The sequence below is a fragment of the Suricata suricatta genome, chromosome 13 (assembly GCF_006229205.1).
Source record: "Suricata suricatta isolate VVHF042 chromosome 13, meerkat_22Aug2017_6uvM2_HiC, whole genome shotgun sequence".
Taxonomy (NCBI): Eukaryota; Metazoa; Chordata; class Mammalia; order Carnivora; family Herpestidae; genus Suricata; species Suricata suricatta.
The window spans coordinates 36,905,835-36,930,403 of record NC_043712.1 but is presented as its reverse complement, the minus strand read 5'-3'; the positions used below and the strand labels follow the sequence as shown (position 1 = coordinate 36,930,403).

Here is a 24,569-nt window from a genome sequence, read left to right as displayed (position 1 = left end):
ACTCTAACCTAGAAAAAATGTGAGAGATAAGTGCATGTAGAATTCAAAAGAAGAACATATTCTTTCTAATTAGAAAAGAGATTATGAAAAAGGCTGTACACAGAAAGGGCCATGGAGGAAGAAGAGGAATTTGAGAAGTCAAGATGGGGGCAGGGAAGACAGTCCGGGCACAAGGAAAACAGGAGCAAATAGTCAAAGCAGGAAAACACAAGGGACATTTAGGGAAGAGGGAAGACTCAATGTTGAAATGTAGGATTTGGTAGGTAGAAAGGTGAAACAGAAGGCTAGAATAATGAGTTAGGACCATGTTGTATGGGTATTGGCACTCGAGCCTTAAGGTCAGAATGCTCATACATAATTTAGCAAATAGTGGGAAACCAAAAAACTTTGCAAAGGGAAGAGATGATCAGAACCATTTTACTGGAAGACTAATCTTGCTTTACACTGTGAATGGACTAAGAACAGGGCCACTGGTAATCCAGTGGTGACATAAGATGGGTCTAAATTAGATGATGTCAATGAAAATAAAGAGGAGACAGACATATGAGAAATTTGGCAACTGCCTGGATTTGGTGGGGAGAGAAAGTAGTTCAAGATGATCCCCAAATAAAAAACCATGATAATCTGGAAAAGGATAGACGACCCTATTAAAATGGGTCTGGAAAGCCTTAATTCAGCAGCCATAACCACTTGCAAAATTTAGAGGCTTATTATGCTGGCAGCCCAGCTATCTCTGAGTAACAGTCCTAATCTCAAACCTGACTGTGGCGTAATAATGGCAGTCCATACACAAGGGGGACTTGAGGTCCTATCTTCTGCTACCTCTTGGGCCTTCTTTAAATATCCAGTTAAGGAAAAACTGAATGGGAAAACCCCAGCAAAGTAAATTGGACCAATTTATTGTAGGTCACTCTACCTATGTTTGATTCTGTTTTGTGTGCCATTATGTTAGAATGGAAATTTGTTAGGTCATCGGAGCAGAAATTGGGGCCACAAAGATGAAATTATCAGCTAGAAAATATCTCTAAAAGTTACGAGGTGAGAAAATAAGGAATCTGTGTAGCCTGATAAAGAGATCTGTGGCATACTTTTAGTGGCATAAAATATGTGATATGTTTTTAAGAATAAAATGTCTCTAACTGTTGAATCTGGGTGATAGGCACATAGGGGTTCATTAAACTTTTGAATAGACTTGAAAATGGCAATAATAAAAAGTAAAATACATTTCTAAAATATATCTTTGGCATTTCTCAGGAAAGTAAGAAACAAGTGAAAACAAGTAAATGTGGGAGTTTTAAACATTTTTCTTTTACTTCATTGAATATATGGCTATTCTTCGTCTCCTTCTATAAGTGCTCGTGAATAACTTTAGCTCCTGAGTAAACACCTTAGAAAACACTTACTGATTAAAGGCATTAGTATCTTTCCTTCCAAGAGGATTTACATATTGATTTTTCCAGTACTTTCCTTAATGTAAGATATGTGAACATGCAAGATTATTCTAATTAACATATATAACATTAACACATATAACACATATGTTAATTAGAATAATGCTATTAATATAAATATAATAAATGCTAGCACAACATATAAATACATATATAATCCATAATGTCCTTTGTATCACAGATACTTTCATTTGGTCACATTTTATCAATTAGGTTGGATTAATACTCACTGTAGACTTACTATAATCAGAGTTCGATAATTTATTTTTTAAATATGTTTTTTTCAGATTATAAAAGTAGTATGTATTTATAGAATACCTCTGGAAACACAGGGCTGGTAATAGTGGTTGCCTGCAAGGACGAAATGGGATTAGCATGACACTTCACTGCATACCTTTTTGTATGTTTTGATTTTGAAACAGGTGACTCTATCTTACTCAAAAGTCTTTACTTTGTATATGAAAGTAACATGTTGATGATAAAAAAATTTTAAAACATGGAAAACAACAGAGAAGAAAATAAATTACCTATACATCTAACTGCACAGAGAGCCACTATTGACTTTTTGATATATTTCAGTATCATCTCTTTTTTCTATATACATTTATTTAAGAAATTGGAATAAGGGGCGCCTGGGTGGCTTAGTCAGCTGAGCGTCCAACTTCAGCTCAGGTCATGATCTCACTGCTCGTGGGTTTGAGCCCTGCATTGGGCTCTGTGCTAACAGCTCAGAGCCTGGAACCTGCTTCGGATTCTGTGTCTTCCCCTCTCTCTGTCCCTCCCATGCTCATGCTCTGTCTCTCCCTGTTTCTCAATAATAAATAAATGTTAAAAAAAAAAAAATTGGAATGAAACATAGACAAATTTGTTTTTGTCCTTTGACATCTTATGTTGATATAAAATTTAATGGTAAGACAGCACACTACAAGTATATGATCATATACACTAAGTAACAAAAGATTTTAAAGGACAGGATGTTTAATTAAATGGATACATAAACCTATTGTTTGAATTCCTAAGAGAATTTTAAGAATAAAACCCAAAGAATCTAGGATCAGTATTCATTTGCCATGTTTGCTATGAGCCTCCCTTTACTTCTTTCCACTGAAGGAAAGAAAGGGGGTAAAAGCCTTCCCAACACTTGTATTATGGCATTGATAGGTAAAGATTTTGACCTATGAGAGTAAAGGTCCAAAGTTCACACTGCAGAGAAAGTGCTATGAAAACTATGGGTATTCAATAAGTATTGACTAATGGTAATGACAAAGAAGGAGGGTTATTGTGTTTGGGGATAATGGAAAAATACAAAAGAGAAGACGATGCTTCTTTGAGGGAATTACCATGACAAAAACATCATTAAGGATGTCTTGGGTAGATGGTGACTGGACAGGGCTATTACTATGGTTATAAGTAGGCCAGGAACTAGATAACATAACAAATTGTTATTTAGACTGTCTTCAAAATAAATATCTCCCACATAGACTTACTAGATTGTGCATTGATCAGCAGTCAATAAGGCTGTTAAAATGATCTGGTTGGTTATACAGTGACCTACTAATTTAGTGCCCACACAAAGACTCAGTGGATTACTCTGAATGTTGCTGTGAAACTCAGTTTTGATAACCAAAGAAAAAGATGAACAATGCATGTGTAAAAGAGAGGGAAAATGTTCATTTGATTTCAGTATTAACATATTTATTCCAGGAGGGTAAAATCTCAGCTGACTAAAGTGAAATGCTAGCACAACAGATTACTCACCACTTTTTTTCTCTCTACCAGACATTGGGTTTTGAGGCAAGAGAGAGAGAGAGAGAAAGAAGAATGAATATAACATGAATGTTTAGGGAGGCAGATTCAGAGAAAGAGAGACCCGAATCCCAAATCTTAACATCCTCTGTTTTATTTACAATTGCTTCATCATTTTAAGAGTACCTAAATTATGCTGTCTTCCATCTGTGGGCTTGCTGCTTCCATAGGACACTGAAGACTTACTACAGAGGTATCTAACCACTTTAAGTAGTTTCCTTCAATACTAAGCCTTTCTCCTTGGATTCTGTGATCTTTCTGGCAAGGAGTGAATATTTTTTATGTGTCTAAGTTACTAGTGTTTCATTTAAATCCTTATAAGTTATATGTAAAAATCATATCCCTGGATTACATTTACTCACACTATAATCTAACCTACACCAAGTGGTCTGCTCAAGAGTTGAATTTCCACCAAGTCCAATCCTAGCCTGAAGACAGTTGAGAATCGAAACAAGCAGTTGAGTGGCAATCTGGAACCTTGTTGCTGAAAAACATATCCTCCATCATTAAATACCAGACACACTCAGCAAGGTAAGTTCACACTGTGTGACACAGGCAAGACTTGAGACTGACTATGCAATCATCTCAGAGTCACTCTGGGGCATACCTCAGTGACCTGTCCTATCTACCACCAATTCATTATATCCTTTCTATCCCCTCAGGCCCTACTTTTTGCCAAACAGGTATAATTACATTCATATAAAATGTGTTAAGTGAATGTATAATGCAACTCTATTGACCTGGAGTGCAGAAATTATGTTATTGTTTCCCCCACTGCACTATATATATATATATATATATATGTTTTTTTAATGAAGGCCCAGGGTATTAATGATTTACATCAAGAATGAATGCAGGGTATCAGAATGGCTCAGTCTATTGAGTGTCTGACTCCTGACTTCGGCTCAGGTCATGATCTGGGGGTTTTTGAGTATGAGCCACGCATCAGGCTCTGTGTGGACAAGGTGGAACCTGCTTGGAATTCTCTGTCTCTCCCTCTCCCTGCCCCTTCCCTGCTCTTGCTATTTTTCTCAAAATAAATAAATAAATTAAAAAAAAATTAAAAAATAAATGAATGCCAACATCCAAAACAAAACTGGATTTTAGAATATATGCTGTCTATTCAAATAAAATCAACAAATTGACACACTTGATAATATTAGTTCCAAACACAAAAGGAAAGCTTCATACCTGCAGAATATATTGTGTGAGGTCAACCGCTTCTTTCTTCTCATGAACAAGTAGAGTTTCTTTATCTTCTACAGTAATAATATTAATTTCTCCGCGACGTACCTCCCTCATGCCCAGAGGGCGTTTTCGAACACAAACTCTGATCTTCTCCATCTCAGTCCAAGGATTCTCTTTCTCTGAGGTGTTCTGTCTGATATATATTTATAAGTGGGTTTAAATTTTTAGTAATAGGTGACTACTAAAGAAGTTGAAGTATGAGCACATTTTGTTATTTTGTATATACATTACATCTAATATATATACATACACACCATATATATATTTAAAAATCTTTCTCAGTGTCAGTACTTTATTATTTAAAAAAATTTTTAATTTTTATTTATTTTTGAGAGAGAGAAAGAGAGAGAAAAAGTGTGAACAGGGAAAAGGCTGAGAGAGGGAAAGACACAGAATCTGAAGCAGAGTTCAGGCTCTGAGCTGTCAGCACAGAGGCTGACATGGGGCTCGAACTCACAGACTCCGAGATCATGACCTGAGCCAAAGTTGAATGCTTAACCACTGAGCCACCCAGGCACCCTGTCACTTTAATATGTAACATTATACAGGGCCCCTGGGTGGCTTAGTGGCTTAATTCACAAACTCTTGATTTCAGTTCAGGTCATGATCTCATGATTTCTAAGTTCAAGCCACATCCACTCAAAGCATGGAGCCTGCTTCAAATCCTCTGTCTCCCTCTCTCTGTCCCTCCCCCCCACAAATAAATGTTAAAAATACATGTAATTTTATACATACTATGTGTACAGAAAGTTATTTTATTAATAACTAAATCCTCCTGATTATTTCTATCTCTTCCCTACTCCACCCCATCCTTTGTCCTGCCGAAAACAAACATCAAAAAGCCCCAAAACCTTGAGAGTTGCTTTAGTTCTAAGACTTGTGTTGGGCTTCCAGATGTGGTCTTCCAAGAACTTCTAATAATGGATGTTCTTTCTATATGTGTCCCCAGATCAGGCTGGTTAATCCTCAAAATCAAACACAGTCTGTTGCTACCACCCCTCCAAGGCCTTTATAAGACCTAAACCCACGTCTCTTGTTTCCTCTCAATCCAATTATTCTTACACATTTACTCTTTTCTTGACGATGCAATATAATTTTTCTTTTATCATACCTGGGTTTACTAAATACCTTGAATTAGGTGGTAGGTTTTTTTCTGTTCCTACCAGGTATATTCTGCACCTCCCTTTATTTTGCTCTCTTACTTCCTCTTTTTGTCCACCTGATATATATTTATTTGTTAGAACACAATTTTCAGGACAATTTTATGGCTGGTGTTGCCCACTACTATCACCCTTCTGTTCAGACACATTTCTTCTCCAGCTCTGGCTTCAGCAAATGTATCAACCTTAACAGCTAGAATATTTGATGAAATACTCTTTGAGTTAGGGATACAAAATTCATCATTTTACTTGCTAAGTCTAATACGAGATATATGCGTATCTCTAAGAACTGACCATTTACCTGTATAGAAATTCCTCTTCACGTAACAAGAAAACAGAATTCTTGAAAGCAGTTTGCCAGAATCAATGCCTTTGGTCTATATACTTAGAATGTGTGGGCATGACAAATTCCCTTCCTTTACACTTTAGAATTTAATTAATAGCTCCTAAAAAGCCTTTGATAATTGATTTTACACAGGATATTTCACTATATAATTGTTCATATCAATTTCAATTTTCTGAGCCCTCCAACTGGCTGGAAAATTATTTTTTGTCAGGATCTAAATTAATTATAAGGAACAAATAAAAAATTTCTAATATTGTGCATAAAGGACTGCTCCAGGCTTTTAAAGCATGCTTTGTTTTCTTACCCAACATAGAGCAGACTTTTAAAAATGTACCATTTGACGACACCTGGGTGGCTTGATGGGTTTGAGCAGGTGACTCTTGGTTTTGGCTCAGGTCATGATCTCACAGTTCACGGGTTTGAGCCCCACATCAGGCTCTGAGCTGACAGCACTGAGCCTGCTTGGGATTCCCTCTCTGTCTCCGCCTCTCTCTGCCCCTTTGCCCCTTGTGCTCTCTCAAAATAAATAAACAAAGTAAAATAAAATCATATAAAATAGAATAAAACAAAAATGTACCATTTTGAGGTTACGTGTGGTAAAATCCTGACAATTAACAGTGGATGAGGGGCACATGAGGGATTCATTGTTCTGTTCTCCCTTCTTCTGCATATGTCCAATTTTTTTTTTACAAGAAACAATTTTAGTGCATTATTTTAACAAGGGCCTTCTGTCAAAAATCTCTAGGTGTTGGGGAGTATTCATAACCTAATCATATACAGCTAATCAAGGGGGACAGAAAATGTCTTTTTCAAAACTGGCTACAGACTCCAGATGGGTCATGTGGTCAAAAGGACTGTAATTTTCAGGTTCAAGGGGCAAAAAGGAATGACTGCTCTTCTCCTAAAAGGCTCTGCTTTTTAATTTTATTAATGTTTATTTATTTTTGAGAGAGACAGAGCTCAAGGAGGGTGGGCAGAGAGAGAGGGAGACACAGAATCCAAAGCAGTTTCCAGTCTCTGAGCTGTCAGCACAGAGCCTGATGTAGGGCTTGAACTCACGAACCATGAGATCATGACCTACCTAAGCCAAAGTTGGATGCTTAACCAAGCCACCCAGGCACCTCTACAAGGCTCTGGTTTTCATGCCCAGTGTTCCCTAGAAGAAATAAGCTGACTCTGTCTGACATGAAAAGAGTTCAGATAGCTGGAGTGAGGTCTACTTAAAATCGTAAATAAGTTGGGGCAACTAGTTCTTAAATGCATTAGACTTTTATTAAAATTCTGAGACCAGGGGTACCTGGGTGGCTCAGTTGGTTTAGCATCTGACGCTTGATCTTGGGTCAAGATTTCACTGTTTGGGAGTTTGATCCCTGCATCAGACTCTGTGCAGGGCCTGCTTGGGATTCTCTTTCTCCCTCTCTCTGTCCCTCCTCCGAGTGCACACTTTCTCTGTCATTTTCAAAATAAATAAGCTTAAAAAAATCTGAGACCAGTAATTTATTCTGAGCTTACTCGATTTGAGGCACCTGAAGAGAATGCTCTTTGAACAAGATGACATCCTAACAGCAAGGCTTAAGTTCGTGAGGGAGTTTCTCAGGGTTCTGAAATCCTGACCCCCACTTAGAAACATTTGGGTGAGAAGACAATATGAGTATTGGGGAAAATGTACTTTTTAAAATCCTAGTTAATAAAGAGGAAGAATAGTGATAAAATAATGATATAAAAAGTAAGAAAGCTCAATGGGATAGCTTTTGCTCTGCTCTGTCATGTGTAAACCTCTATAAGAGCACGTATCCCCCCGTGCGGTTGTTTCTCTTCCCGCTCACCCTGCCCCCCAGGAGTCCAAGAGCCTCTATCTATCCTAATTATCTTCATATCTAGAACCAGGCCTGGAAGAGATGGTACTTAATATGTGCCAAATAAATGAAATAGCATATTTAAACTAAAATATTCATTTTGTCCAAATAAATAATGCAAAGCAGTGTCTTTATTTATAAATAATTCCAATTTAGATCTTTAGGTATTGTTCAAAAACACTGTAGCATTCAAGAAAATATCTGTTCTTTCACCACAGAGCTAACCAATAGGACAGCAATAATCCTGGCTTTGGTAGTCATGAAACAATCTAGTTCTCTAACAATTAAAATAAAGGAGGGGTGCCTGGGTGGCTCAGTCAGTTAAGTGTGGACTCTTGATTTCAGCTCAGGTCATGATCTCACAGTTCACGAAACAGAGCCCTGCTCTGGGCTCCATCCTGAGTGCGGAGTCTGCTTAGGATTCTCTCTCTCCCTCACTCTCTGCCCCTCCCCTGTTTGTGCATACACACCTGTGCACGCAAGCTCTCTCTCTCAAAATAAACCTTAAAAAATATTAAAGAGTGCTATATGTTACTCTGTGCTCTGCCAAACCAAATAAAGTTTTCAGAAACACTATAAAATTCACTATATATTTCAAATTACTAAAAGTACTCTTACCTGTAAAGTTGAGTCTTCTATTTTCTTTTGTAATAAAAGAACTGGTTTGGTTATGAGATCCTCTGAAACCTTAGCCAATATAAGGCCAGATTTAAATATATGTCTTGTTTTAAGGTATGAATAGTAGCTTAACAAAAAGAAAGAAAATGTGGCTTAAGGATGAATTTTGTTGGGGTGCCTGGCTCAGTCAGTTGGGTGTCTGACTTTGGCTCATGTATGTTGTCACCATTTCAGGGGTTCAAGCCCTCTATCGGGCTCTGTGCTGACAACTCGGAGCCCGGAGCCTGCTTCAGATTCTGTGTCTCCCTGTCTCTTTGCTCCTCCCCGACTCTCACTCTGACCCTCTCTCGTCAAAATAAACAAACATTTAAAAAAATGTATTTTCTCTATAACTTACCATGTGTAACTTTTATAATAACAAAACAATGAGTACATGTTATTTTTAAAAGAACATGTTTTCTACTATACCAATACTGGCATTGGGGATTATTTAATATTTTAGCTCTTAGGGACCTTATTTCAACATTTAACTTAAAGCACTAGGTGAAAAATAACTTATTGTCACCTTGACTCTCAAAGTCTCAACTACATCAAAAGTGTCTCACGCTTTTGTAATCACCAAAATCATATATTCTTCCAGGGCTGGAACTGAAGAAAGCACTCAAAATCAGGACCATATTCAATGTGTGTAGGTGAGCTAACTGCACCCATGATCTATTTAATCCAGCTACATGCTCTTTGTTTTTAACTAAGCTTTATGTCTCCTGGTTAAAGTGAATTTGATAACCTTAAAAAAAATCTTGCAGAAGACACACACACACACTTTTTCCATTGCAGAATGCCAGCTAACCATCTTACCTTCAAGGATGCACTAGATGTATCATGTTACACTATAATAAATAATGGAAATAGGTCTGCTAATGGAATAATAGCAGATCCTGGCAAGCAGCAGCTGTTTGACATACATGAATGATATCACTTTTCTCCCATCTGGAAAGTCCCAATTCCTCACGAAGTTTGCCCCATCAAGGTACTTCTATTATTGCTGCAGAAGCTGTTCACTAGAACTTTCTATAAATAAGGAGCAGATGCTCTCAGTCATGGAGAGGCTTGCCCTTGCCCAAGGCTACACTCTCCCCCACCCCCCCAAAATATAATAAATTATTACCTGATACAAGATTGAGGGATTCCATAGTTATACCCCGAAACATGAGAGACTCTCTGAATAACGGGAATATCATAATCCTCCAGTATTGGAGAAAAGTGATTTGATGAGAAGAGTGAAGTGTTAGTTTCTGTTTGCACACAGGAACCGGCAGCTGCGGGGCTCCACATCTTTGGTTTTGTGTGGTGCTGGGAATCAGCCGGCAGCAGGTGCTCCAGCACTTTCAGGTAACTGGACTTCTGTTTGTTTGCAGAAGAATCTGACAAAATGCACATTTCAAACCCATTGTTGCTGGTAGTTCTGCCTTTGTCGTCAGCAGGAGAATCAAAATGCAGTTGCCTGCGAGGGCCAGATCTGGATTCCTGAGGCTTAGTGGACAGGCTGCCTGTCTTGTGAGGATGCTCCGGGCTCCTGACGGCTTTATCTTCTTCTTGCATAATCTTAATGATTTTGATAAGTTGGAAGAGACGTTTGCGGTCGTTCATGTCATGGACTCCCAATTTGGAATAGTCCTTCATTGTAACCTTGGCTAATTCATCTATTTTCTGAAGGCCAAGGGCAGTAAAATGAGGATAATACTGTGCAAGTTCAGCTTCACAAAGACATTCATACAACCAAGATGTCATTTTTGTGAATGAATTTCTGTATCTTCTGAAGAAGAAGAAAAAAAGCCATTTACTTGAAATATTCCCTTCAAAAATGAAAATCACAAAACAAACATGCAGAAAAATCCATTCTAACATACCAAGTTTTCAATAAATATAAATTTTCTTCTGAAATAATTAAACAGCACAGTACACAAGCAAAGATGCTTATGATGCATTTATAGTAACAGATGTAATTTGTTCATCAAAAGTAACTTCAATGGTATATATACATAGGTCCATGCATGCACGCACACATGCACACACACACACACACACACAAGTCACCTACTTTTTTCTAGGAGTTCCTTCCAATCTTGCAATGTCACAAACTACTGAAACGTTGTACCCAACCACTGATTGTAGCAGGACTAATTTTAGATGTTCAAGCTAATGTCAAGGCATGTTGCACAACTGTTTCCTATGATTAATGAACAAAGGCTAAGGAGTCCTTCAGAATGGAAAGCAGAATTAAATAGCAAACCACAGAGGATTACAAACTAACATAACTCAGGGGAAATCACATTTTTATCTGCTGAGTACTGGTAAAAGTTAGTTGAATAAAAAGGTGAAAACATCATTAATTCAGAATCTAATTCAGGGTCTCAGATCATTCTAAAAGATAAGTGAAGGTAGGTGGTTGTAGATGTCAACTTGTGCAGAATACAAAGACAATAATTTACCTGAGATTAGAAAAAAATGGTCAAGACCTTATAGGGGCATCTGGCTGGCTCAGGTGGTAGAGCACATGACTCTTGATCTCAGGATTGTGGGTTTGAGCCCCATGTTGTATGTAGATATTATTTTAAAAAACAATAATTAAAAAAAATCAACAGTGCTTAAAAAAAATGATTTTATATGGTTGCTGGGAACCTGGCTGGCTCAGCAGGAAGAACATGTGACTCCTGATCTTAGGCTCATAAGTTCATGCCCCACACTTGGTGTAGGAATTACTAAAAAAAAAAAAAAAAAAAAAAAAAAAAGATTTTGTATGGTAGAACATTAAAATGCTTAAAATTTTAACATAGAGGTATTTAATTAAATGCTAACAATGTGTTAATAACACATAATCCACATAATCCTGGTATATTACTAAAATCAGAACCCTGAGGAATTCTCCACACCACTGTTAGAGAAACAGAGCTCGGGTCAGGTAATAAAGGTGATTAAAGTACCTTGTATAATCTACTTTGGAGGAAATGCTACTTAGGCTATGGAAAAGGCCAGAGGGGGCACCTGGGTGGCTCAGTCTGTTGAGGGGCCGAATTCAGCTCAGGTCATGATCTCATGACTCCTGAGTTCGAGCCCCACGTTGGGGTCTGTGCTGACAGCTAGCTCAGAGCCTGGAGCCTGTCTTCTGATTCTGTGTCTCCCTCTATCTCTGCCCCTCTCCTGCTCTTTCTGGCCCCCCCCTCAAAAATAAATAAAAACATTAGAAAAAAAAATTTTTTTAAAGAAAAGGCCAAAGAAGTTTAAGTAATATATCCTAAACTCATCCTGACCTTTTTCATTTGTGGCAGATTTGGGGGAGTCAGGGAAGGCCACAAATTCTTTACAGGTCCTTTCACATCAAGAGGCAGTGTCTGCATGGCTCAGTCAGCTAAGCACCCGACTTCGGCTCAGGTCCATGGTCTCACGTTCGTGGGTTCGAGCCCCACGTCAGGTTCTGTGCTGACAGCTCAGAGCCTGTAGCCTGTCTCAGATTCTGTGTCTTTCTTTCTCTCTACCTCTCCCCTACCAGTGCTCTGTCTCTTCCTGTCTTTCAAAAAAAAAAAAAAAAAAAAAGACACAGTGTCTTTTTCCATCTAGGCTGGCCTTGGGACTTGTTTCACCTGACAGAACATGGGGGGAGTGACACTGTGTGACTTCCATGCCTAGACCTCAAGAGCCCTTGCAGCTTCTACAGTTGTCTTACAACTCGTGTGCTGCCATGGGAAGCCCAGCCAATAGCTGTCATCACAGCCAGACATGTGAGAGAAGCCGCCTTAGACCATTCTGCCCCAGTAGCACCACGAAATGACTGCAGCCACATGAGTGACTGCCCAGTGAGACCACAGTTACCTACCTAAGCCTAGTCCAAACACAGGACTCAAAGAACTGTGGGCAAATAAAATAGTAATTGTTTTTAAACCACTTAATTTAGGGGAAGTATACTGCACAGCAATAGATAACTGTAACACTGCTTCTATGCCTTTTTACGTGTTGTATCTTTGCTTGAAATGTTCCCAGCCCCCTCTGCCTCCTAAAATGAGTTATGCCCATCATTTCAAAATAGCTCAACAGCCCTCTGCCCCACCCTCCCATGATGCCTTCTTTCATTTCTCATCCTCTTCTACCATTTTACCACCACGTACATTATGCAGCTGCCAAATCAGGCTGTCAGTCCCTTTACAACTGTTTCTTCTAGCTGAAATATTTGTCTTTCCCCCCAAAAATTCTATTTATATTTTTCTTGTTACATATGCCCTAGGGAAGGGATAACTGGTATTTCATCTGTATTTTAGTAATAATAGCAACTAATATTTTTGAGCATTTATTATGTATAAGGCATTGTTCTAAATACTATTTTTTAACCTTCAATCTTATGAAGTAGATACATGTACAATCTTTGGCAGATTCCTTATTTAACATCAATGAAACGCATTTTCTCAATTGCTAATTTTGTTTATTTGAGAGAGGGAGGGAGAAAGAAGCACATGCATGAGTGAGGGAGGGGCAGAGAGAGAGAGAGAGAGAGAGAGAGAGAGAGAGAGGGAGAGAGAGAGAGAATCCCAAGCTGGCTCCATGCTGTCAGTGCAGAGTCCAATGTGCAGCTTGAACTTGCCACCTGTGAGATGATGACCTGAGCTGAAATCAAGAGTCAAACAACTGACTGAGCCACCCAGGTGCCCCATCTCAACTGTTAACTGAGAATGTAAAAGCCCCCCCAGTTCCTAGGATTAGGATTCAATGAAAAAATACTTGGGGTGCCTGTGGCTCAGTCAATTGAAAGGCTGACTCTTCATTTCTGTTCAGGTTGTGATCCCAGGGTCAAAGGATCAAGCCCCACATCAAGCTCTGTGCTGAGTGTGGCGCCTCCTTAAAATTCTCTCTCTCGCTCCCCCCTCCGCCCGTCCCCTGCTTGCATGTGAGCGCATGCTCTCAAATAAATAAATGACAACAAAATGCTTGTAAAACTCTCAGCATAATGCCTAGTACATACTCAGAACCCGACAGTATTGGTAGTTACTACTACTGTGATTTATTTTGATATTACTATCTTCACTTAGCATAGAAGCTAGAACAGAATAAGCCTTCAGTGTTTTGGTGTTATAAGTTGCTTCTAAGCCATTATGTTTCTTACTTGGCTCAGTCTAACCCAGAGCAACAGCTCAAGTGCTATGCAGTCTTTTCAGTTTCCACAGGCTGTATGAAATCCTGTATTTCACCTCATTCCCTTGGTGACATACCAAACTCTGATAACCATGACCCCTACTGTATCCCTTAATCCATACCTGAAATACTAACATACTCATCTTATGATGCTTCGATACCCCATATCATGGGAGAGGAAGACGCTAGAGATAGCAGTAATCTGGAGACGCAGATGAAAGCAGTCACTGGCATGCTTCTGCATTAACCGGCAGCCTGCTGCCTTTCTGAGCCCTACAGTTAGCCTACATTCTTTTGTTTCATGTTTTGTGTTTTCTTTTTTTGAAGCAGAAAGGTGTTTTCATTAAAGGACAGGGATGGGACCCATGAGCAGAAAGAGCTGCTCTTTTGTTTTAAAATTAGATATGCTCTTTTTGTACCACATTCCATTTTACAAAGATCAAACCTCCTCCTCCTTCTGGGGTAAACATCAGAATCACCTTAGGAACTTAAAAGTATAATAAGGATACCTGAACCCCATCCCAGATACAGAGAACAATTTAAAAACACAAGAACAAAAAAACCTCCCAGACACTGAGGGGGACAAACATAAAAACACTGACAAAGTTCCCCAGGTGATTGTCATTTTAGTCCTCTGATCTCTATTCATCAAAATTACAAATGCAAATGCACTGACCCAGCAATCCTTTTAGGAACCTAACCTATAGATATTGTGTAGAAGTACAAAGTGACATAGGCATAAAGTTATTCATCACAGCACTTTATATAATAACAAAGAATTAGTATAGGAACTGGTTAAATAATAAGCAACCCATTAAATGGGATACTGTGAAGCAATTACAGAGCCTAAGTAAGCTCTCAATATATTAGTAGTTAAGTATTTATTTATATATTATTTAATAGAGAGAGAGCACAAGCAGGGGTAGAGGCAGAGAGAGAGGAGGGGAAAGAAGCCTAAACAGGCTCCTGCTGTCAGCTTGGAGCCTGATATGGGGCTTGATCTTACAAACCAAACAACTGAACTGTGAGATCATGACCTAAGCCCAAATCAAAAGCTGTTATGTCATAGTCTCCTTCTAACAGTTGCCCTCTACCAACTAGTTCCCCTCCCCGAAGAGGTGACTATTATATACCAATAAATGCAGGTAGCTATCACCTTTCCTATTGTTATTTCTATTTCATTGCTGTCTCCATCATCCAGAGGAGGACCTAGAACAGCTGTTTTTAAAATTTTGAAGCTAGGCCACTACATCTTATTTAAAAAATATTACTAAATCAGTCTACCTTCCTCCCTCCCAGCCTTCTCAAATTGACCTGACAGACCTACCTGTTACTATTTTGGTGTTCTTCCCCCTGGCCTTTTTTTTCTTTAATGGATTTTTTTTAACATTGTATATAACATTGTACTCATAAATGTATTACAATCTACTTTTTAAATCTATTTAACATGTGAATTTTCATATGCTGTTATAACCAAACAATTCACCCGGGGCACCTGGATGGCTCAGTTGGTTAAGTCTCAGACTTCAGCTCAGGTCATGATTTCAGGATTCATGAGTTTGAGCCCTACATCAGGCTCTGTGCTGACAGCTCAGAAACTGGAGCCTGCTTCAGATTCTGTGTCTCCCTCTCTCTCTCCCCCTGCCTGCTCACACTCTTTCTCTCTATGTCAAAAATAAACCAACATTAAAAAATTTTTTGATTAAAAAATTCACACAATTATAAATAATGTTTGCTGAATAGATGAATTACCCCAGAGAGATGTGATTTCTCTCTCCAAACTCCTATAGTGTTTTATAGTGACTATAAAACTGATAGGACACTCTTTACAGACCTCTATATTTTTTAAATTTGTTGCCAGCCTTGTTTCAGAGATGATGTAAGGTGGCTCTGCCTTATACTATAATGTGAATTCTCTAAGAGAGAAGCAGTATGATCTGCTCAATTTAGCATTTGAGTTACAAAGGTATGTAACAAGTATTTGTTAAATAACACAATCTACTTAGGACAAAGAACAAAAAGTTCCACCATTTCTACTTTTTAACCAAGGCAACTAAATGATTATAAGATTGTATGGGGGCACCTGAGTGGCTCAGATAATGATCTCACAGTTCGTGAGTTTGAGCCCTGCATCAGGCTCTGAGCTGTCAGCAGATTCTGTGTTTCCATCTCTCTCAGCCCTTTCCTTACTTGCACTGTGCCTCTGTCTCTCTCAAAATAAAAAACAAAACAAAAAAACAAGGCATACAACTTCAGGTCATGATCTCGCAGTTTGTGGGTTTGGGTCTGCTGATAGCACGGAGCCTGAAGCCTGCTTCACATTCTGTTTTCTCTCTCTCTGTCCCTCCCCCACTCAAACTCTGTCTCTCTTTATTTTTGAGAGAGATAAAGAAAACATAAAAAAAAAAAAAGAATCCATGAAACTTGTGTATGTGGCTACAGAGCCATCTTCTCTCAGTTTTCTAACTCTACAAGTCCCATCACCAAAAGTAATGAAGACAGCCTCAGAGTCCTTAAAACCTAGAAGAGCCTGATATACACAATATCTTTTTTTTTAATGTTTTTTATTTATTTTTGAGAGACAGAGAGAGACAACATGAGCAGGGGAGGGTCAGAGAGAAAAAGAGACCCAGAATCTGAAGACAGGCTCCAGACTCTGAGCTAGCTGTCAGCACAGAGCCCGATGTGGGGCTCGAACCCACGAACCGTGAGATCATGACCTGAGTCGAAGTTGGACGCTTAATCGACTGAGCCACCCAGGCACCCCCACAATATCTTTACCAATGTCACCTTTAACACTTCATACAGTTCAAAAAAACATTTTATGTAATAAGGCTAATCACACTTTCTCAGCAGATAGTGCAGTCATACTACTTTGATGATCTGTTTAAAATTTACTGAGTTATATTTTATGCCAAGAATTATGCCTAAGTCCTTGATATCTGGCTAAAACAGAATTTCACTTAAAAATTTTTTTTAATGTTTGCTTATTTTTGAGAGAGACACAGAGTGTGAGCGGGGAAGGGGCAGAGAGAAAGGGAGACACAGAGTCTGAATCAGGCTCCAGGCTCTGAGCTGTCAGCACAGAGCCCAATGTGGGGCTCAAACTCACCAACTGTGGGATCATGACCTGAGCCAAAGTCGGACACTTAACCGACTAAGCCACCCACGTGCCCCAATAAAGTCTTTTTTCATTTAGCATATCTGTGATGCACACTCCCTGATTTTACTTAGAAGAAAAACTAGAATGATTCAGAGAGTGGCCCAAAGTAATACATCTCTCAACTAACAGTTCTAAGATTGGAACTTAGGTCTTCTCATGGCTAGTCCCATGCTCCTGCCACTATTCCATGCTTTTTCCTTCACAAGTAGTAGCGAAGACAGCCACACTGCCATCCCCCATGACAGGCCCACTATCGACAGTGCTCAGCAGACCGGCAGCCTGCTGCATCTGTGCTGTAGCACAGCACAGCTCAGTTCACAGCTGCCACACCACGAAAATGCCCTGCAAATCAGCGAAATCAATATGGGGCCAGATGGCAGGGTTTTATATGTAGGGCCCACGCACGTTCAATGCCACAAGTATGCAGAGTTCTCCTTTGTGACACCCAGGATCTACTGGGTCTCAGCTGTTGGGGTAACGATCAGAAATAGTCTTGGAATAAATCCAAGAAATTCAAACTTTCTTATCCTGGTATTAGAAAAAATCAACTGGAAGGGGAATACATGTAACTTTATATACAATTAAGGAAGTTTATTCACATTCCAGGATGTGGATAAGATCCAACTACTAAGCTCTCCATTCATCTACCTAAACTACGTAACTTTATCCACCTGAATTGCCTGAAGCTGAACTTGGGATCAAGTTAATTCTCAGTCATCTGGCTGCACAAACTTGGGCAAAGTCAGTTTCTCTTGAGTTTCATTCCTCTCTAAGGATGCAGTAAGACATTTATGTAAAACTAATTTGAAGTACTCCATAAGAATGGGGCCATGCTCTCTTACTCAGCACTGGATCACTATGCCCGACTTAGATACAAATTAGATGCACCACACAAAGACTTTTAACACAGTTAAAAGAGAATTTCTATTATTTGGTGAAAAGTTGAATATATAACATAGAATCAAAAGGTAAGGAATTCAAGTTACTAAGGTAGACATATTATACTTGCAAAATATACTAATTAATAGTAATACTATTCATTTCATCAATGACGATTGTACAAGTACTTTGCTCTCCTTCACTGGCATAAATAGTTAACATAAATGTCTGATTATATATACATATGGAGATATTAGATGATGCTATATATTAAAAAGATCAACACTTGATACAAATAAGTCATGTGTATGTGTGGTCTTATTTGATTTTTCTTTTAGTCAATTTTACTTATATATAATAAACTAGGCCCATTTTAGGAGTATAGTTCTATGAATTTTGACAAACATATTTCACTGTAACCACAACATCAGTCAAAATACAATCAACACAGTCCCATCAATCACCTCTAAAAACTCCTAATAACACCCTTGGCAGTCAATCCTCTCCACCACCCTGGGCCCAAGGTAATCATTAACCTGCTTTCTGTCTCTATAGATGAGTTGTATTTTTCAGAATTTCACATAAAATAAAACCACATTGTGTTGTTATTTTAAATCCATGTAACATACAGAGACAAGAGATTTTCAACTCTGTGATTTTTATTTCTTAGGCCTTTGGAATTAAGTTAAAATACTGGTTTTCATAACTCTTTTTTCACTGCTCTAGATGACATCTACTAATGAAAGAAGAAATTTCTTAAATGAGTCTAAGTTTATTTTGAGAGAGCAAACATGCATGCAAGCAGGGGAAGGGCAGAGAGAGAGGGAGAGAGGGGATCCCAAGCAGGCTCTGCACTGTCAGCAAGGAGCCCCAGAGCCCCACGTGGCTTATGAGCCATGAGATCATGACCTGAGCCAAAACCAAGAGTCAGACACCTGACCAACTGGGCCACACAGGCACCGCCATCAGTCTAATTTCTTAAAGTCAACTTGAGAAAAAGAGTTGGTGAAACAAATATATGTGTAGTATCAATGACTTGGGGGAAAAAATATTACAGAACCTGGAGCCTGCTTTGGATTCTGTGTTTCTCTCCCTCTCTGCCCCTCCTCCAGTTGTGTTCTGTCTCTGTCTTGAAAATAAACATTAAAAAATGTTGTTTAAATTTTGATCACTATAAAAATGTAGAAAACCTAAATGTAATGTCTATGTATTCCTTGCTAATCAGAAAAACTAGGGAAAAATGGCCCAAGTTCAAAAGCATCCAAATTATTTTTAGTTTCTCAAATTCATGTGACATCCCAAATACTTGATTATCAAAGAAGAAACAGGAAAAAAAGGGTCAATAAATCCCTCCAGGACATCAATAAATTCAAACAACTTTATTGAGATATAATTCACATACCATAAACCTCACCCACTTAAAGTGTACAATTCAATAGTTCTTAGTATATTTAGAGTTGTGCAACCATCATCACAATCCAATTTTAGAACATTTTTATCACTTCAAAAAGAAATCTCAGGGGTGCCTGGGCGGATCAGTCAGTTACGTGTCCGGCTTTGGCTCCGGTCATGATCTTACGGTTCGTGGGTTCGAGCCCCACGTCAGGCTCTGTGCTGACAGTTAGCTCAGAGCCTGGAGCCTTGAAGCTTCAGGTTGTATCTCTCTCTCTCTCTCTGACCCTCCCCTGCTTGCAGTCTCTCTCTGTCTCTCAAAAAAAAAAGAAAAAAAAGAAAAGAAAAGAAATCTCAAACCATTAAATTTTAGATGTTACACTAAGATGTAAAAGGGAAAAAGCAGGGCACCTGAATGGCTCAGTTGGTTAGGCATCTGACTCTTGGTTTCAGCTCAGGTCATAATCTCACAACTCCTGATACTGAGCCTGCATCCAGCTCGGTGCTAATGGTGCAGAGCCTTTGGGATTTTGTCTCCCTCTCTCTCTGCCCCTCCCCCTGCTAATGCTGTCTCTCTCTCAAAAATAAATATTTAAAAATAAATAAAAGAAAAAGCTCCTCCCCTAAAGCATTCATTTCTATAATTATCAAAATCAAAATCAACTGTGGAAGAAAATGATAAAATGTATTGAAATTTTCTATAGAAATTTGAGCTGTGGGGGCGCCTGGCTAGCTTAGACAGTAGAGCGTGTGACTCTTGATCTTGAGGTCATGAATTAGAGCCCCATGTTGGATAGAGTTTACTTAAAACTAAATTAAGTTTAAAAAATTTGAGCTGTAATTAAGAGTTAAGAATGTACATGCTGGGGGTGATGACTGGCTCAGTTGGTACAGTATTTGACTTTCAGTCTCAGAATTGTGAGTTCAAGCCCCACATTGGGAATAAAGCTTACTTTGAAAAAAAAAATACACATACTGAACACTCTTTTAGACTCTTCAAGGAGAGAATAAAAATCTCAAGATCTTTACTTGGATAAATTAGAAAGGCATAAGGAGAGGCATCTGGGTTGCTCAGTCAGTTGAGCACCCAACTGCAGTTCAGGTCTTGATCTCACAACTGGTGAGTTTGAGCCCTGCATCAGGATAGTGCTGTCAGTGCAGAGCCCGCTTAAGAGGCTCTGCTCCCCTCTCTCTGGCCTTCCCCTGCTCATACTCCCTCAAATACAAATGAAACATTTAAAAATTAAAAAAAAAAAAAAAAGGGCATAAGAAACACATTCTTGGTAGGTGTGGTGGCCATAGCTTTAAGGAAGTAATCAGGGGCACCTGGGTGGCTCTGTTAGTTGAGCGACCAACTTCAGCTCAGGGCATGATCTCGCTGTTCATGGGTTCGAGCCCCGCCTGGGCTCTGTGCTGACAGCTAGCTCAGAGCCTGAAGCCTGTCTTCAGATTCTGTGTCTCCCTCTCTCTCTGACGCTCCCCTGCTTGCACTCTCTCGGTCTATCAAAAATAAATAAAAAACATAAAACATAAAAAAAAAACTTATAAAAAAGTAATTAAAGTGGCATCTGGCCAGCTCAGTCAATAGAACATGTGACTCTTGAGCTCGGGTTTGTAAGTTTGAGCCCCATGTGGGTGTAGAGATTTAAAAATAAAATATATTTTAAAAAAGAGTAATTCAATATAAGCTTAATAATGGATAAACTCAAAACCTACTTCATTTTATTAAGATGCTTAGGAACCTTATCCTTATTTATTTTAAATATAATAAACCTGCCTGTTTAGAAGAAAAGTCTGACTTACTTGTACATGGACTTCATAGTATCAAATAATATTTGAGCATCCACAGTATACACTTTTCCCTCAACAAGGGAGTTAGTTATTTCAAACTCTAGGGATTATTCTATCTACAGACTAGTGATCTCAACAGAAGACAAGTGATACTAAACAACTGCTCAAAACAACAGCTGCAAAGGAATGGGAATATATGACACTTGAAGGAATTCTTAAGGCTAAATGTGGATTTTGGGATACCAATCATGTGAGTTATATCCAAAAGCGGTTTTTGAGAGACTCTTTTTTCAATGGAAAAAGATAAGTTTCAAGCTTATGGTTAGGTAGCCAATACTTTGCAATTACCGCAATTCCTTTCAAAAGGTCCACTATGAGCTTATTAAGTTTCTAAGTTTGGTGAAAAGCATGGAAGCAATCACCTAAAAATAAACATAACAAAATTGTTGAACTCAGTTATCTTAAAACAGTAGCAGTATTACTCTTTCTAAATACAGAGGCTTAATTTTTAATATTTTTTTATTTTGGGGAGGAGGCAAGCGGGGAAGGAACAAAGAGACGGGGACAGAGGATCCAAAGCAGGCTCTGTGCTGAGAGGCTGACAGCAGTGAGCCCGATGTGTGGCTCAGACTCAGGAACCATGAGATCATGACTTGAGCTGAAGTCGGACACTCAACCAACTGACCCACCTAGGTGCCCCTCGTAGCTTAATATTTAAAGAATTCCCAGGAACAGATGGTAGCCAATTCTGGGTTTAAATTCAGTGCTTTAATTTTAAAATGCTGGTCTAATCCAATTGTAAGTTGTCATTTGCAGGTTTTGCCATTTTGCAGTTATAAAATACTTTCACCAAAATATATCTTCATCTGTTTCACTGGAAAATAATTGTTATAATTTGTTTTTATAAATTACTAAGATGATAGAGATTCTTTTATTCAAGGTTAGATCCTGGTGCCACATCGCCACCAGGAATTATTTCTAAAGGAATGATGCTGAGAAAGCAAAGGAAAATTCAAACAATAATTCAATTCACTGGGACCTAAATTATTAATATGTAACTAAATGTACTACCTGATTCTTCCCAGACTTTTTGTGATAAATGGCAATTATCATCACCTCCCTTTTTAAAAATGAAGGCACAGATAATTAAGGACAACTATATTGATTTGTTTCATAAGTTGGCTATACGATTCCATGCCACTAGTTTTTTGCTTGTTTGTTTGTTTACTTTTGAGAGAAACAGAGAGAGGCAGAATCCAAAGCAGGCTCCAGGCTCCGAGCTGTCAGCACAGAGCCCAATGCGGGGCTCAAACCCACGAACTGTGAAATCATGACCTGAGCCGAAGTCGGACGCTTAATTGACTAAACCACCTAAGTACCCCTTCATGCCACTAGTTTTAACCAATCAAATCTTAAGACAGTAACTAACTTAAAAGACTGACGAAACCTCACCTAGAGCCGTTTTGGCCTGAATACTGTACAATATTATTAATTGGTACTTCTAGAATTCCAGTGTAATTTTAGTTGTAGCAAAATCATGCAGGGATCATTATCAAAATGTTTCCATGATTAAGCATCTGAACTATTTGTCAATAACCAAATTCATGACCTCCCAACAAAACTGCCCCTCCACCTTTCTCTTCCTTGGCAAGAGGTGGGGGTACGTGAGTGACAATACTATCCACCAGTGACTCAAGGCTAAACTGGAAAGCATCCTAGATTCCTTTCCTCTTCTTTAATCCCAAATCTAATCAACAGGTCCGATCAACTTAATAGAGGAAATATTTGTCAAATTTCCCCCCTCTATCCTCATTCCAACCACCACAGTCTTGGTGGTTTGGTCCTAGGATCTTTCACCTGGATCATTACATGTCTCTTAACTGCTCTGCCGGCCTCCAGTTTTGCCCCCTCCAAACCATCCTCCACACTATAGAGACAAATATTCTTATGAAGCACAGTTATGACCATGCTGCTCCCTTACCAAAAATCCTTCAGTATCATCCTATCACCTATCTAAAGAAAAAAGTCCAAGCTCTTTACTTAGCATGTCCTACAAAGCCCCCTATAGTCCAGCCTTTTCCTCTTTCCAGTTTAGTCAACTTCTTAGACCGTTTTATTTTTCTGTGCATTTATTCACATCGCACTCTTAAGTGGCCTCCCATGCTCAAAGGTCACTGCCTTTAAGGCCAATTATTCTAGTTGGAGGAGATAATATCAAACAAGATAATTAGTGATAAGTGTTATGAACGCACAGTGAAAGGTTTATTTCACATTGGACATTACAGAAGGCCTCACTCAGAAGGGAACATTTGAGATGAAATCTGAAATACTACAAAAGAATCATTCATGTAAAGATCATGAGGAAGAGCATTCCAGGTGAGTACATTGGCCTTAAGTGAAAACGAGCACGGCATGACAAGCAATCAAGAGAAGACCAGTTTGGCTCTAGCATAGCTGGTGACAAGGAGAGTAGTAGGAGAAAGTTAGGGGCCACGTTATGAAGGTCTATTGGGCCAAGTAGTCTGGATTTTAATTTAAAATGAAACAGGAAGTCACTGAAGGATTTTAAGAGAGGAAAAGGACAAGATCTTTAAAGATTACTCTTCCAGTTTTGTGGGAAATGGACTGTAGGGGATGGGCAAAAATGAAGGAGGGATATAATTTAGAAAGCTGCTTACTGCTGAATAGGCAAAAAATGACAGTGACTTGGGAAAGATGTTAGTTTTGTAAGAATTGGGATAATGTAAATAAAATGCTACAGTGTCTAATACATAAGCACCCAACAATAAAATAATGTAAAATAATATATATATATATTGGTCTCTGCCCACGGTTCCTGGCACAGAACTCCTAGGACCTTGGTAAGTTCCTAAATTAAGAGCACTAGGAGTATCTTTTATGCTAAGGAGGCAATTCTGGGTGGGGTTTGGCCACCAAAAATATCGAGCCATAAGCTTGACAATGTTTTCATATATATACCACAAATATGGAGTTCAGGCAGTCTCCAGGTTGGTGAACACATTCACACCAGGAGGGTGACACACCCCAGCTCCATAGGCACAGAAGCTCCTATACTCAAGACCCTCCCAGACTTTGACCTATGTATCTCTTCTGGCTGTTCATCTACATCCTTAATCATAACCTTTAATTAACTAGTAAACTTTTTTTTAAGTTTATTTTTATTGGGGCACCTGGGTGGCTCAGGTCATGATCTCACAGTTTGTGGATTCGGGCCCCGCATCGGGCTCTGTGCTGACAGCTAGCTCAGAGCCTGGAGCCTGTCTTCAGATTCTGTATCTCCCTCTCTCTCTGACCCTCCCCTGCTCGCACTGTCTCTCTCTATCAAAAATAAATAAAAAACATTAAAAAAAAACTTTTTAAAAAAAGTTTATTTTTATTTATTTTGAGAGAGAGAGAATCCCAAGCAAGCTCCACATGTCAGTGCTGAGCCTGACATGGAGCTCGAACCCCACAAACTTTGAGATCATGACCTGAGTGGAAATCAAGAGTTGGATGCTTAACCCACTGAACCACCCAGGCGCCCCCAACTGGTAAACTTAAGTGTTTCCCTCAGTTCAGTGAGCCACTCTAGCAATGTAATTGAATCCATGGAGGGGTCATGGGAACTTCCAATTTGTAGCCAAATCTGACAGAAGTTGTAGGTAACCTAGGGATGTA

The 24,569-nt window shown here is 38.9% G+C and overlaps 1 protein-coding gene across 1 annotated transcript in view; it reads right to left on the bottom strand.

Moving 5' to 3' along the window:
• The window catches only part of KIF24 (kinesin family member 24), a 66,720-nt gene that overhangs the window by 37,889 nt on the left and 4,262 nt on the right, over positions 1-24,569 (bottom strand). The window contains exons 2-3 of the mRNA XM_029919456.1: positions 9,654-10,301; positions 4,449-4,638 (exon numbers count right to left, since the gene is read on the bottom strand). Of these exons, the coding sequence (XP_029775316.1) occupies positions 4,449-4,638; positions 9,654-10,276 (813 nt within the window). The 5' untranslated portion in view covers positions 10,277-10,301. The remainder of the gene's footprint in view (positions 1-4,448; positions 4,639-9,653; positions 10,302-24,569) is intronic.